Source organism: Macrosteles quadrilineatus, unplaced genomic scaffold (genome assembly GCF_028750875.1).
Source record: "Macrosteles quadrilineatus isolate MER2022 unplaced genomic scaffold, UCM_ALF_1.0 Scaffold_4__1_contigs__length_99947679, whole genome shotgun sequence".
Taxonomy (NCBI): Eukaryota; Metazoa; Arthropoda; class Insecta; order Hemiptera; family Cicadellidae; genus Macrosteles; species Macrosteles quadrilineatus.
Window position 1 is genome coordinate 88,287,775 of NW_026542597.1, and position 16,798 is coordinate 88,304,572.

Consider the following 16,798-nt stretch of genomic DNA (forward strand, 5'->3'; position numbering starts at 1 on the left):
CTCAATACTAGGCTATACTTTTCAGTGACTTGAGCATGAGATGGTTGGGCAATACAATATTTTGTGCTGTAAAGATTTTGACCTTGCTGCCTGCTCCAAAAATATGTTCGCTCTCTGATTCTGAAATAAAAATGTAATCATTGCCTGCAAAGGGACGTGACAAAACAAAAGGCAGGTTTGAAAAATTCTATTTTAGTTAGGGGCAAATTTTGCCGTGACCTTTGGGATCTTAAAATGAAAATCCTCTAATATTCGGTAACTTCTGGGACCCCTATCTAAAATCAGTGAATTCCGTGACTGGTAGACTTGTTGTGTATTGGTGTTATTTCTCAAACCCTTCTTAAGCCTATTTTTTCTAGCCCTCGTTTTGAACCTTCCTTAGTTTAACCACAGAGTGGAATATTTCAATTTTTGGGTCAGCAAAAATTTAAGCTAAAAACTATAATATCCCTTTTGTCTGTTTTGGCAGCGTTTCAATAATTCAGCACATCCGAAGGAGGCCTACTCAATGTGCTAATTAATTTTAGCAACACAAATTGTTCTATAGAATACAAGAAATTAATAGCAATTTATAAAAAATAATCAGCCATAAGCAGACAGTGTTTTAATCAATCCACTTGCAAAATTACAAAACTAGTTTACAATGACACAACCATATTATAAAAATTAATTTATTACAGCGAATAAATTAGTCAACTCAACTGAGAAGTATGCAGTACAAATCCAATACAATAATACTATAGTGAACACGGAATGCTAAATTTATTCAGACTTGTCAATGGCCTCGAGTCTCTCGAGGAGTGGGGGGTGAGAATGATGCCACATGGAGTACAACCAATCGTAGACTGGGAATCCCAGGTTGTCCTGATTGATTTTAATCAGCGCCCGTCGCAAATAAACAGCTTTACCGAGAGATTTTGCAAAGGCATCGGCCTGGAATTCAAACTTGCGACTGAGGAAAGTCAAGGCGAAGCTGAGTACCTGAAAAAAAGAAATTTGTAAAAATAAACCAAGTTTTGTCTAAATCTGAGACTATAGCTGCAAAAAGTGATGTTATGTGTTTAATATGACATGGAATGGTCCAACACTGTGCTGTAATGTTTAGATCCCTTAAATATTAATAGAACAGTTGGTATGTTTTTTTTTTAATAAAAAAATTGCTCAGTTTAAGCACTTAAGCTTACCAATTCAGCACAATTGGCAGTGCAGGCTTACCAAAAATATCAAATAACTAGGCATAGTTTGAAAACAGCCATTATTGTGAGCATACCACAACCATCGCAAATATAGAGTCAAAACAACAATTAACATTAGTATCACTTGACATTTTTTTATGTTTAGTTGTGATTTTTCAGTACTCAAGCCTCTAGCTCATTGCCTGCAAACTGTACTAAAAATACCCAAACCTTACTGAACGAGAAAAACATGCACCCTCGTTTACCCCCTTAGATTGATGTGGGACGGGATTAGCAGGGTTTTACTGAATGACTAAAACGAAATTTGTTTCTGTCAAGGATCTGTCGGTTTTTAAATCTTTTCATTGTTTTTAACTCTAATTTTTTTTTCTTTAAAAAAGAACGTAGGTACAACACAATAATATATATGATGACTTAATCCCTGTAAAGCAATGTATAAATGGGAAAGAACTTAAATGGAGTACTGGGATATAATGTTCATATTCTAAAATTTTTTACAAAAGCAGTGAAATACTCGTAGTGTACAACTACAAATGTTACCGTATTTTTTGTTTTAACACTTTCAACTACATTACCCCGTGTAGTAGAATTTATCAGTTACAGATATAGAGTTTAATCTTAATGTGCATTCATTTTGTTTATCACGATTGAATGTTTTATCTTAGTCAAATGTAGTTGTTATGATAAAGACATAGCCTTACGTAAACAAACGTAATCCTACTGGAATAGTAGTAAACTAACTAAACTTTTCGTATTAACTTACAGCGTTATATGGCGAAAATATGTAAACCAGAACAACGAGCAGTCCGATGATTACAGGCTGTTCGTAGTGAAATCCAAACGCTCTGTAAAGCTCCTTGTACTTGAATAAGTAACTGAATGCGAGAAACAAAAGCAGCAAGTTCACCTAAAACATAAATAACACATTAACATTTTCTTTAAGGAAACAACGTGAAGCACATTACAGCGGATATAGACATTTATTTTTTGCATTAATTGTTTAAAAATTATGCAATCCTGTATGTAATTCAATATAATTTAAAATTGCTAGTTAGGTGTAGTACCACACTAAATGTTCTCTTTGAACGAAAAGAATTTTAATTGGGCAATCAATTAACCATCCAACAAAAAGTCGGTGTTAAATGGCAACCAGACTAGGGTTTGGACTGTTTCGCTAACAAAAAATGTAAAAATTGACCTAAGTTAAATAAAACCAAATAAATAAATTGAGAAAATATAGCTAAGTAGCACAAGTTATCAGCTAACAGTGAAAAACTAGCGAAATCTAGTCTAGATTGGATGTTTACTTTAATGTCCAAAGTCGTTAAATATCGATAGTCACCTGCATGATGACAATGTTTTTGAAGACATGGTTGAGTTTCCAGTGGCCGAGCTCATGTCCGAGGACAGCGAGGACCTCCTCATTGTCACAACCCTTCTTCTCGGAACCTTCAGCGTCAGGCTTCGAGTAGTCCTGCAGTAGAGTGTCGAACAACACAATCCTCTTGTTTTTGAAAAATCCAAAAAAGTAGGCATTGCTGTGCACCGATCGTTTAGAGCCTGAAACAGATTTTAGTTTCTCTGTTAGTAGTCACGCAATCGGAATACCGAGAGGTATTTTTCATGGAAACCTGAAAGCTAAAATATGGGAATCTGAGAGTACAATAGATTCAACAGGACAAAAAAAACATTTGAATAATTACCTTGAATCAAATTAATTTTGGACAAACTATATTTTAAATTTTGTTATGTAAATTTAGTGTCTCAGGTATAGTGAGAATTCAAAACAAAACAATTAATGTAGGCCTAAAAAAAAACAATTAAATTTATTGAACATCTGTTACAAAACTCATCAGGACTAAAAGAGAGAGTTACTTAATAATAAAGATAAGTTTTAATGTGAAAACAAGAGATCATATTAGAGTTAGGCCTACTTACAGTTTAATCACATGTTTTCCACTCGGCAAACTAACCTTCGACCACGTAGAGTTTATACAAGGGAAAGCCGATGCTGGCGGCCAGTTGTTCAATCCGGGTCTTGAGCTCACCGTCGGGCAGAGGTGTGTATTTGTCAAACAACGGAGCGATGTAGTCCGGGTAGATAGTGAGGAGGAAGAAAGTGATGAGCATCGCAAAGAGCCACAAGTAGACGAAGAAGTATTCACCTCCGGCCTTGACAATCCACACGATCGCAGCAATCAGAGGCATTGAGATCACTTGCGACACTACGTAACCCTTTATTTTGTCCTTGATGTAGAACCCTGCTGTCTGGAACAAAAATTATTGATGGAAGTTTGGAAAACTAATGTGTTATATTTATTTTCAGCTGTTTATCAGCTATGCTTAGGGCCTACAGTAAAACTGCTGTCTTTGGGATTTCTATTCTCTATTATGGTTATTTGCTCACATATCATATTTCACTCACATTGCTCACATATCATAGGCTAGTATATCATATTTATTTTAGGCTACTTATATAGCCTAAAGCATTTATAGGAACTGTAACTGTGATATTATAATGTGTACACATTGCCATTGGCAACACTGCCACAACTTCCTTATCACAATTAGGCCTGAAAAAAAACTACTCTTTGACTCATACCTCCCTTAGTTGAAAATGCATCAAGTGAGAGTGAAATATTCTAACTTAATGTTTTGTTGTAGCCTACAGTGTAAAGTTGTGTGTTTCTTGAAGCAGTTTTCGCATGACAAAAACCTGCTATCCTCAATTTAAAATCTTTCAAACCTAGGCCCTTGGGAGTACTGCTATGCACACACATAACAACCAATTGCATCCTTTCAATTAAGGTTAGTTCAAACATTCTGGAAATAAGTGTATTATGTTATTATTTAAGATAGCTACTTCTCCATAGGGAAATTCCCTAAAGATCAATTCAATGACTTACAAGCTTAGCTGTCCACATTAAAAGTAGGTAAATAATGAAATACAACTTAGTATTTAATTTGAATTTACTCTTACTTGCTTGTTGAATCCGTGTGTTTCTTCCAGTACGAAATGATGATAAATACTAATAGGCAGTGAAGATATTGTATTGAACGTGTTCATGATAAGCAGAAACGCAGCACTGCGCAGGATCTCATTCTGTGATAGTCCGCAGAGTTTCAGTAAGCCCCCGGCTTGAACCCAAAATAGGAACAATCCATCAAACAGGATCAAGATCTGGAATTAAATCAACTAGATAATAAAGTTTCTAGAGACTAATTAACTAATTTCACTTCATAAAAATATATTTTAATTTTTCATTTGCTCACAATGTTGAATTTAAATTTTGTAGGACTACAGTAAGCTACTCCCAAATTATTAAACTAATTAATTGGAACTCCAGTAAAATGATATTTAGAGCTCACTAAACACATTTAATTTAAATTAATTACTATGGAAAACATCATACATTAGTTTAACTATTATGTACTACTATACCTACTACATTAATTGAGTAAATGTTAAAGATTCGACTTTCAATATAAAATCATATTGTAGCCTTGATTGAAGTACAAAAATTACGTCAAGAGGAGAAATAGGCATCCATCTTAAGGACGGACCTTATGTTTGCTTTGAAGGATTGGATAAAAAGCCTTGCAATATTGACAGAGGACAAACCGACACGTAATGTATATGTGAAAGGAAGAGAAAAACAACAAGTAGTTGCTTAACTTTAACCAAGAAACTAGTAAGTATAACATGTAGAAAAAACTAGTACATGTGTAAGTACATGTGTTTTAGAAAAAAAAGGAAGCCTGAGTTTCAAATTAAAGCTACAATATACCTAACTAGTAGCCTTTCTTTTAAAAGAACTGAAGAGACACCCTGTTTATATAGACCAGCTGTCACCAATTTTTCATTTAAAAAGAACATAGTTCTGTGAGCCAGTCACAGATTGCGCTACCTTATTTTTATTCAATGAGATAGTTAACATGAAATTAAAAGGTGCGGATTAAAGAAGTCGTCGCATTAGTTCAGATTGGTTTAAAATTCTGCATATTGGACAGAAATCATTGATATCAGCGCAATCTGTCGGTGGCTCGCCAAGATAATTTAAAAACTAGCGACAACTCAAGCAAGGGGATGGAATGTCTAAGAAGGAGAAAAGGTTAACCCTAGCAGTGGCCAATGTTAGAAGTGGGGAATGGCCAACCCATTTTGGCGATTTTGCAGACCTTTTTTTGAAAATTCGTAAAAATTCAACCGTACAAGTAAACCTAGCCAACCTCATATTCATTTTGTTCGGAAAGAACAGGAGAATCTAGAAATAGTAATATCATAATGATTTAGACAGTGTATTTTATCGATAAAGTGAAAAAAATAAAAAAATTTGAATTTTTTTTTTGAAATTTCAAAAGCGGCCTTGGTATTTTTTTTCTACGGATTTCTTTATGGGAAATTCATTATATACATTTTGTAGAAAATCTAATTCCCTACATAGAAATATATAACATGTTAGGAAAATATTTTTTTTTTATAAGTTTTTGGGGCGAAATATAATGACAAACGGAGAACCGAAAAAATTGAGAACCGTACAGTGTTAGTTTATGTTGTAAAAAGTTCTATAATACATGTGTATACTAATAATGATATATACATGTTTGTAAAGCTAATGAAGTAAGGAATCAAAAAAAGTCATAAAGTTTATGGTAAAAATAATTTTTTACCTATAAACATACGTATATAAAATAATGTTTATATATTTTAGCGATTTCTCGAAAAACAAAATTCACAGTACTTAGTATACAACTTTTGTACCAAATTTTTTTACTTCAAACCAACATAATAATCTTGTAGTGTATTCAATTACCAACATAAAAATGTATAACATGTTAGAAATATTTTTTTTGTAGGTACGTAATAGGGACATAATAATACAATAACCGCAAAACCGCAAATAAGTGTAAACTATAGCCTACAGTGTTTGCTTGTGTTGTGAAACATTATGTAGGCTGATGATATGTAGCCTACATATTTGTAAAGCCAATGAAGTAAGGAATCCAAAAAAGTCATAAGTATGATGGTAAAAAGTTATTTTCACCTATGATTATGTAGGCCTATCAATTTGAGAACGTTTTGAATTTTTTGCGCATTTCGAGAAAATGGAGTGTACAGTATTTAGTAGCCTATATAATTTTTTACCAAATTTTTTACACCCAAACCAATATAAACATGTTGTAGTGTATTCATTTACCTTTATAAAAATGTATAACACCTTGGGTAAATCATTATAACCCCTCTGAATGTCAGAATCGTCATTTTTGGACATGATGCTAACAAAATAGCCAACAGTAGTAGGCCTATTTAGTATAGGCTATAACTTTTTTACAAAATTGTTTACCCCCGAACCATTATAAACATGTTGTAGTGTATTCATTTACCTTTATAAAAATGTATAACACCTTGGGTATATCATTATATAGGTACAACAATCTCTGAATGTCAGAATCGTCATTTTAGGACATGATGCTAACAAAATACAACCTTTTATGAACACTATTCCACACAATTCAGTAATATTTATGCATGAAGATAACTGTTATACACACACACAACACTTCACTTACACTAACACTACGAACTAATAACATATTTAGTAATAAATCGCGGATAAAACTATTATGGCAACAACACAAACAAACAATGGCAATACAAGACAGCTGACAGACTGTGGCAGTAATGACTCACTTCCGTCGTCTACATCACTGTCTACATGCGAGCATACAGAAATAACCCTGAGTGCAGGGCTGCCACTCTCTGAATCTAAATTTCTTCCTCTTCAAAATGATATACTATATGACTAGTAATAATAACTTTCACTGTATATAATTCGTATTTTCCATACTGTCACCAGACGACTGTTGGCCATTTGTTAGAAATTTCGAAAACAGCTGTTTTCATAAAATCGTACCGATTGTGCAATCAATATTTAGTTATAAATATCACTACCACAATGAAGATAAAATCAATGGCTATCCAGTGGTATCACCCGCAACATCCCAAGACGAAAATTACCCGAGCAGGGTAATGCCAAACAAGACGTGTTTTGCCAGTTCCCAAGTGTCGGCTGCAAAAGTCGTACCACGCCAAAATTTCATTTGATTTCTAATCGTCGTGACATTGTTATATACCTGCTACAGGGTTTGTTTATGTAAGTTAATCAAATGAAAGTTCAGAATGTGATCTTTCGAATGGTATATATATTATTCTAATCTGAGTTGATTGTAAGTGTTTTTTTTACCGTTAAAAAAATTTCGGCCCATACCGTAACCAGACGACTTTGGCCATTCTAAGCATCAACGTCATACCGTAACCAGACGACGGTTGGCCACTGCTAGGGTTAATGCTAAATGTTATGTTTTAGGTAAACCTGCTGCTTTTGTTTCTCGCATTCAGTTACTTATTTAAGTAAAAAGACATTATATCCATTAGTCCAAGCAAATAGTTAAAGTAATCCAAAGACGAAACAAGATAACTTAGGCTAAATGCATTTATTGCACTTAAGTTAACTTAAACTTAGTTAGTCCATACTTAATCTGAACGTTAGTGCAATCCAGAAAAAAGGTTTAGGCCTAATTAATTCTTGGCAAGAACTACTCTGTCCAAATGACAAAGGAAATTAACATAGCTTCCACTTACAGTTGTGATCGCAATGGCGTACAATTCTTTAATCATTGAGAACTTGTTTTTGTCCAAGCCGTACACTCTAGCCTTGGTATAAGTGGTCTGATCCATGATGTCTTTGAGCTTCCCAGGAACTGTCACTTCATTTTTGTAGATTTTTTGCTGAAACAAAAAGCAGAGTGTAACGTTGAGTGAACCTCAGGTAAGGATGGATGGAAACATTGTTTTAGGAAATTTGAGGAGTGTGGCGTAACAAGCCGAGAGCCGGACAAGACTGACGACATCAATTAAGTTAAATAGCTTATTTTGGACAAAAACTTAACATGTGTTGCTAAACTCAGCAAATGCCTACTGGAGATAAGGACGAGTTATTTTATAAAATGTTGGTATCTGTAGAACAAGACCTTAGGCTGATCGCCTATATTTCATGACTGCTTACCTGTCTATAAGATAGATTTTGCTCCCACAAGAACTCAAGCCAGGTAAATGCTAATATCCCATACTGAATGTACTCTTCAATAGACATTATTGAGGGTAAATTGTGTTTCTGTATATTGTAAACGATCGGTGGAAATCAACTAGACTAGGCCTAATCCTATCGTTCCAAGATCCGGCAACTGGAGCAGATCAAAATACCATGATAATAAGTTAATATAAATACCGTGGTTTAGATAATTGTTAACTTTAGGCAGGCCAAAAGACACTGCTTACGCGGATTGGTAAGTTTCTAGCTAGCCTAATATTCGTTGTTTCTAATGTTTCTATTGCATCCTCGTAAGCACACTAACATAACCTCTATAACCTCAGCCTCAGCCCCCTGAGTTCTGTTCTGTTAATCTGTTCTGTTCTCCTGTTCCTGTACCTGTACTGTAGTTGGTATAATAAACAAGTCAGAACAGATTGAGGTGAGATTGAGATTAAGATTGAACCAGGCCGCGGCCTGCTCAATTTTTATTTCAGCTTCAGTTTTTCGATACGGACGAAATGAGAGCATTCTATTGACTGTCAAGACATGACGTCACTCTCTTCTCTTGAGGGTTGAGTCAAGGCCCCACTAGAAAAAAACTTTTTTTTGTATAAACGTTTTTGTGACAGTAAAATGTTATTTGATTTGATATATTTACACTTACATTTTGAATGTCAACTAAAACTAAATAACAAAACTGGTAAAAGACTTAAATTTTTATGTGGAAATAATTAGGTCCGTCTTTTGAGATTAGGCAGCATAACCGTCAAAACCACACTAGTGATTAATCTGACAAAAAACTTTAAAATGCATTACATGGGTGTTTAAAAAATTCTTTAAATATTTTCCGAAAAACTTTATGCTGTCATTCACTTTATTACAACCCCTAGATGCTTTTTTATAGTGGGGCCTTGGTTTGATGACTGACGTTACTGTTTGTTGTTTTTGTTGACTCAGTTGGATTTAAATAATCGTTATTTTTAAATATCAATTATAAAATTAAACTGTCATTACCTAACCTAACAAACCAAACTTGCTGATAATGAAAAAAATTAATGAAAAAGTTCTGTTCATAAAACAAAATTTTAAATGTCTCAAATGTACAGTTAAGAAATAATCGAATTCTAAGCAAAATCTTTGACAATAAGTTAGGGTCACCGGTGGAATCGATCTGGTTACCTCTTACATCGGCCCAGTTAGAAGGAAAATACATTCCACCATGTGTGGACACACTGTAAACCACGAAAACCGATAGCTGCTCTTCGTACTGTCATAGATTTAACATACGTATGTTTAATCTATGGTACCTGCCGTTGCGGTAATGGTGTTACCTCAAGAGGAGAGAGTTTTTTTTTTTTTCAGAGAGTGTAGGGTATTATTGTAAGGCTCTAGTCTTTTAAAACATGCATGGTCATAAATCAAATCAATCTACAAGACGAAATATGTTGTAATTAATGGCATTTATTTATTCTGCTTGCATAAAAGGCAGCTTTTATATATTAGGCCCTAATCGTGCGAAGTTCCCAGATCCTCTAAGCTTTTCTATTCCGTTCTGCTTCTAATTTATTAGATCGCATCATTTTTGGTGAGTCATAAATGGACGGTATGAGTCATAATAAATGTTGTAATGCCGATTACCTACTAGTCCACACAAGCTGTTGACTTATGGAACAACATCCACTTGTATGCTATGTCCGTCCCTTCCTACGTGAGTGACAAAAGCGTTGCGACAAGAGTGACGCCAGTAGAATGCTTAAAACGCCAGAATCTTTCGTTCATCAAATTGTAATAATAACAACGTCATGATAATATGTACAAGCTTTAAAATCTGTCCACTCCTTCGCCCCGAAAAATCCCTAAATTATTTTAACTACTCCCGAGGAAACAAAACAATAATATTCCAAGAAAATCCCATTCTCAGGACTTGAACATTGTTTATAGATTGTATAATGTTTGCTGTGGTCCTCATTCCTAAGTCGATGGTAGCCTCATGGTTACGGCCACACGTCTATGGCCATGGCCAACCTCCAACCTGACTGAACCTACTACTACCATAGACTAACCAATACATAAAGTAGCCTTCTCATCCCGTTGTAAAGCTCGTTTTTCGTGCTTAGTTCATGTTGGTGACACTGATCACTCACGGCCACCTTTAACTACAGGCCACGGCCTGGTAGGATTGGCAACGTCGCAAGTGGTGTTGTTTAGAGACAGACGTCCCATAAGATAACATGGCAGACAGGTGACATCAGCTCATTAACCAAGGCCCCACTAGAAACGTGGGGCCTTGCATTCACTCGCACTTACTCATTAAACTCATTAAACAGCAGTTGCCAATTCTACCAGGCCGCGGCCTGTAGTTATAGGTGGCCGTGCCGCACAATTTTTATTTCAGCTGCAGTTTTTTAATACGGACAAAATGAGAGTTTAAAAATTAGAAATAAAAAAATTATAAAACTAAAAAAAAATTTAAATAGTTTTTTAATTATAAAATTAAAATGTTATAACCTAACTTAACTAACCAAACTTGCTGATAATAAAAAAATTGAATGAAGGTTTACTTATCAAAAAAATAGCCACAAATTCAATTTAAAATTTTTCTAATTATAAAATTAAACTGTCATAACCTAACCAAACTTGCTGATAATGCAAAAATCTTAGATAAAAAAGTTAGTGCCACCGACAGGTTTCGAACTTGGTACCTTTAGTTTCTCAGCCCAGCACTTTATCCATTAGACCACCGAAGCCGATGACTACAAGTCGTATCGTTGCGGTATGGTGTTCCCTCAGCCAATAGAATGCTCTCATTTTGACCGTATTAAAAATACTGCAGCTGAAATAAAAATGCAGGGCCGTGCCTGTAGTTAAAGGTGACCGTGTCACTAGTGTGATTAAAAACAAAGCTAGTCTCAAAAGAGGCGGCCGTGCTCTATGGCAAACTGAAAAAGTTTTTTTTTATGAAAAAAGCTTATGTTTTGGTTTTTTTCTTTGTTGCGTCGTCATACTCATATGTGAATGTGAATGTGATTGTATTTTGACTTTTGACATTGAAAACAAAAATCTTTAGTTTAAAGCAGTAAGTTGTTGTGTAAGAATTAATGACATATTGAAATCGTATTTGATATAATGTTGAGAAATATTACTAAACATGTTGGACAGGAATTACTACAAACTAAGCGTTCCGTCAGTGTCCCAACTGCATTATATCATGAAAACGTAAGTTGTGCTTGCTAGATGTCTTATCTTTTATTTAAAAATTTGTTTGTTGTCGGATGATTGATGCTTCTTAAAGATTATCAACTGTTTAGCAGATTAAGGTAGGCCTATATGGACTGTACTCCTAAAAGGTTCAAGAGGAATGGCCTCGCCAAGAATGTAGGTAAATAAAGTCTGCTTCCTTGGGTCTTGCAACATCATGAGACCAAAATAGAGATCAGTGGTCCCGAGCCCATGAATGATTGCCTTGGAACGCCATGAGACTAAATAGGTAGCCTAGATTAGATTTATATGGCACCAACACCATTGGGATGAGCATCGACGGAACATTGTTGTGAAAACATCAATATTTTTTCAGTTTTCCATCTGCTTTTTGTACTGCTTTTTTGTACTAGTAATGGAAAACATCGATACAGTATCTCAATACTTGGCCAAAAACATCGGTAACGTACCACCATCAATGTAAAAACATCGATGTTTTGAAAAAATCGACTGGGCCTATCGATGCTCATCCCTAAGCTACAACACACAGGGGTGCGGAACTTGGGCGAAGAAGAATGAAGGCTTAGTAGGCTGTGTAATGATTTTGCATCTCCTGGCATAAGTTAGGCCTGATGGAGGTAAAATAATCATCCAGTCACAAGTTTCTTGACTACAAATGGGAACTTGTTAAAGAACACAAACATTTGAGCTTCTCTCAATCTCAATCCTGTTATGTTATACAAACTATAAGTTAAGGTTCTTCCATCTTCAACAAAGTAACTAAGAATACCGGTACGGGGGTACACTTCCATATCTGTTGGCACAAACAACCGAGTGAGTAATATAGATTATTTGATTGTTTAATTCGATATATCGTTTGGTTAGTTAGGTTAGGTTAACCTTACCTAACTAACCAAACGATATATCGAATAATCGATATTTTCATTCGGTTGTTTGTGCCAACAAATATGGAAGTGTACCCCCGGTACGGCAATTAAGAGAGTAGGGTTCTTGCCTAGACTGCTTTATCAGTCTTCAACATAACTCTACTGTTAAGATGAGTTCATTCTCTTATTTTAGTTTTTATTTTAGACGTAAGTTAGTTGTACTGTCGTTTTCCAGTAATGTAACCCTACATTTTGTGGAAATAAAAATTCTTGATTCATATGAGTTGGGAAAACTGAGTGCATTGAGATCTGGCCTAGTACAGGTAGGCCTAAACTTAATTCTAAAAAAAAGGATTTTGGAAAATCCTAACTGATCTATTCACACCCACCTGGTCACATAAGTGTTGGAACATCTAAAGACTAAAGTTGTATTGGCGTATAAGCCTGAAACAATTAAATGACCTCATGTTTCACTGTTTTAGGTGATTGACCATTATGAAAATCCCAGAAACGTCGGTTCATTGGACAAGAATGACAAGAACGTTGGAACAGGACTGGTCGGAGCTCCAGCTTGTGGTGATGTCATGAAACTGCAGATCAGAGTCGATGATAATGGGAAAATAATCGACGCAAAGTTTAAAACATTCGGGTGCGGCTCTGCTATTGCATCTAGCTCACTTGCAACTGAGTGGGTTAAAGGGAAGAATGTAAGTAAATTTCTTACTTGAGTTTTGTTCTCACCTTTTAATAACCAGTAGGGGGTAGACTTCCGTATCGGTTGGCACAAACAACTGAATAAAAATATCGTTTCCTAACTACCTAGTTACCTAACCTACCTAACTAACCAAACGATAAATCAAATGAAACAATCGGATAATCAATATTTTCATTCGGTTGATTGTGCCAACAGATACGGAAGTCTACCCCCAGTAGACCCTTTTTCAGATATGATCTTGTTCCTTTCTCAAACGATTAAACTTTCAATGTCCATTTAAACAAATTTATGTAGGCTATTGTGAAGTAACAGTCTTCAAGGCAAGACGAATTTCTGCACTTTTTTGTTTTAGGCAAAGCCAAAAACTCTGTCTACAGCTCAATCTGTTGTAACTTGAGTTACGGCCGTTTCGACATTATAATGCCATCGTCAGACGTTGAACATTCAGCTGAAGTAGCGTCGTCATAGTTGAAACACAAAACACGAACACGAATAACATTTTACTTTTACAATTACTAACGAAAACACAACGAACAGGCCTGTCGCACACACGGTACCGGTTGACATTGCCACGATCTGAACTGGATGCCGACTGGAGGTTAATCCTGCATCGTTCTTTGCGTAGTGGTGTTATCAGCTGACCTTTGTACTCCTGCCTTTTGTCTCTTGTCCTGGTCTAAAATACTATTGAAAATTATGTGTGATTTATATTGTAGTTTGTCATTTAATATTGTGTCATCAAAATTATTTTCTGTATAGGCTCTGTAAATTTCGTATTCTTCTAATGTGTCCAATTTATTTCCTTTCTTGCTTGTGTGGAGTATATCGAGGCCAGTGTTCAGATCATACATGTCATGGTTTTTATCAACCAGGTGTTGCGCAAAGGATGATTTTTGTTTGTCGGCTCTTGGACATGGGTGATGTTCTTTGTACCTGGTTCCGAATGTCTGTCCAGTTTTTCCTATGTAAAAGCTCGGGCAACTAGCACATTTAATTTTGTATACACCTGACTTCTCACTTTTGTCGATTACACAATCAGAAACGTTTAATTTATTAATTGTCTTGTTGTTGGTCTTGAACGCCAATTCGATACCATGTTTTTTCAATTCTTTCGTGAGTACTGAATTGAATGTGAGTACTCTACACACACATATTTCTTCTTTTGTGGTTGGACGTCTCCAGACTTTTTGTTTTTCATCTTACTTAATAACCTGTCAATCATATTGCTGTTGTACCCATTAGATAGCGCTATGTGTTTGATCAAATTGAGTTCTTTATTAAAATTGTTGTCTGACATTGGAACATTTAACAATCGATATAACATACTATTATAAGCGGCATATTTCTGTGATGGTGGATGGTATGACGTGTTATGGATGGTTTGGTTTGATGTGGTTGGCTTACGATAAATGCTGAAATCCAATCTATTGTCAGGTCTAGAAAATTCAAGAATTGTAATGTCGAAACGGCCGTAACTCAAGTTACAACAGATTGAGCTGTAGACGAAGGTAAATACCTATTTTTAATTAATATCCCAGCTCAGGGGCTAAAAATGGATTTTAATTAACAAAAACTCTGTTCATTCGATTAGCTATGGTTGGATCTATACCAGTTTAAGCATAGGCTACAACGGTCTTTACTCTTTTATTGTAGCATAGGCATATTGGTTTTTTATATAGCCTACTGAAAGCTAAACAAATTCAGGACATATTCAATGGTACACATTTGGATGGTAAATTAATTGCTACAAGAAGCTTGTATGTGGATATATTTTTTTTTAATTTACAACTTCTGTCACAATTTTATTCAATTGCGTAAGATGTATATTGCACCATGTTTCACTCTTTATATTAGTTTTGGTACTAACTTATTAACATCGATTTTAAAGTGTAGTATTTATGGGTAGGTAACTTTTCTCTTTATGGTTGATGAAATAAAATTGTTAAACCCTCCCTGCCATTCAGCCAAGTAATGCACCACTGTAAACTACAAATTTTTGTTGCTCAGTTGCCATTGCTTTGGTAGTAGTTTTATACTTGTTAAATTCAGAATAATCTGTTTAAGCTTTGTAAACAGTGTTTTATTGTATATGGGTGCCCAAACGACCCTCAGAATAAATTACTCATCCCTTCTTCATAAACATTTTGTCCAGACTAAATTAGTGAGGGTTTGCACTAACCTTTTTTTAGAGGAAATTATAGGCTGACAAAGATTTGTTCTGTTGATGTTATTATAGACCTACATCAATTATGCATAAATTATATTTTAGCCAACTCATTTTTGTAATTTTCAGCTGGACGAAGCTGGAAAATTGAAGAACACCGACATTGCAAAGGAACTTTCACTTCCCCCAGTCAAGCTGCACTGTTCCAGTAAGTTTACAAAGCAATACAGATTTTTAAGAAAACGCTTTATACTTCTTTTCCTACCTAGGAGATCACAATTAAACCTCCGCTTAGAACTTATCTGTACGGTTATAACTCTACAAAAATGGCTAATTCTGACAAGTTCAGGAACATGGGAGTCACATTTATAACAACTACAATTGGGCTTTTGAATGATCAGTGTTGTTTGTGTGATGGATCAGTAGGGCTGATCAATAGAAAATAAGGTGAATCTGCTGAGTTGATTTAGTGTAAATTCTCTTTCAGTGTAATATATCCAATCTATCCAATCATTTTACTGTCAGGGTTTTCTTCAACTTGGCTTGTTCTTTCTTGAGTTTGTTTGGAAGGTCGTAGAACATTGCTTCCCTGTAGGACGGCTCCTCTTCCTACAGGCTTAGTCAAAGTATTGGAAGGGCAAAATTTAAGACACATGTTTTTTTGTGATGGAGGCGTGAATTAATTCTTTTGTTTCATGAGTGGAGATTGTATTAAGTATTGCCTCAAGTATGTAAAAACTTTGAACATTTTAGTGGTAAGGGGGATGTAAAGATGAGGAATATTTTTTGTTGTCAGTGTTGGCAGAAGATGCAATCAAGGCAGCGCTGGCAGACTACAAGGTGAAGCAGTCTGGAAATGTGGAGAAGAAGAAGTCCTCAGCCTAAATCATGCATACGTGACACTACTGGATGATGCAAGATAAAAGATTATAGTCGGCTTAGATATCCATGCCGGATTGTAAATTTTATGTTAAGGTTTCAATTATGAATAAGTAAAATTTTGTTACAGTTGTATGGAGTGTTTGTTTTATAGCTGTATTAAATATTGTAAATGTAAATTATTTGATTCTTTCCCTTTCGGTATTGATTTGTAGACAAAAATGAGGAATTCACTCTAACCACAGAGTAGTAAGTTACAGAGGAAACTTGAGAGACGATTGTCCACTTTCAGCTCTTGTATGTTGTGCTGGAAATATATTTGTGACGAGCAAGGAAGAGCCTGAGCAGCTAGCAGTGTGCAGAAATTCCTATCAAACAGGGGGTTTCTCCACTGTGAGCATTGTAATACATGAAGGCGAGGACGGTGTTGGACTTTGCCCTAGACTCAGTAATCTAATAGTGTCCAAGACTGGATTTAGTTAGGTCTATTTTCCTAGTAATCATTGACTTGTGAGATAGTTGCATTAGCGATATAGTAGTAAGTTAAGTAACACCTCCTTAAGATTGAACGCTAGACCAAAATAAATAGTCCTTGTAAGATAATATATAAAATATAGACTAGTTTCTATTGGTTGTACTGTCCAATTAGCTTTGAGTATGGTGTC

At 35.2% G+C, this 16,798-nt stretch overlaps 2 protein-coding genes across 2 annotated transcripts; one reads left to right on the forward strand and one right to left on the reverse strand.

Moving 5' to 3' along the window:
• Positions 1 to 589: 589 nt before the first annotated feature.
• On the reverse strand, positions 590 to 8,627 carry LOC128992397 (CAAX prenyl protease 1 homolog). Its single transcript, XM_054415957.1, has 7 exons — positions 8,264 to 8,627; positions 7,840 to 7,986; positions 4,177 to 4,377; positions 3,170 to 3,464; positions 2,539 to 2,756; positions 1,960 to 2,103; positions 590 to 981 (listed from the first exon to the last, which is right to left on the reverse strand). The coding sequence occupies exons 1-7, from the start codon at positions 8,348 to 8,350 to the stop codon at positions 763 to 765; spliced, it is 1,311 nt and encodes a 436-aa protein (XP_054271932.1). The 5' UTR covers positions 8,351 to 8,627; the 3' UTR covers positions 590 to 762.
• Positions 8,628 to 11,311: 2,684 nt separating this feature from the next.
• On the forward strand, positions 11,312 to 16,312 carry LOC128992398 (iron-sulfur cluster assembly scaffold protein IscU). The gene is made up of 4 exons (XM_054415958.1): positions 11,312 to 11,506; positions 12,858 to 13,082; positions 15,384 to 15,462; positions 16,051 to 16,312. The coding sequence occupies exons 1-4, from the start codon at positions 11,417 to 11,419 to the stop codon at positions 16,137 to 16,139; spliced, it is 483 nt and encodes a 160-aa protein (XP_054271933.1). The 5' UTR covers positions 11,312 to 11,416; the 3' UTR covers positions 16,140 to 16,312.
• Positions 16,313 to 16,798: the final 486 nt, after the last annotated feature.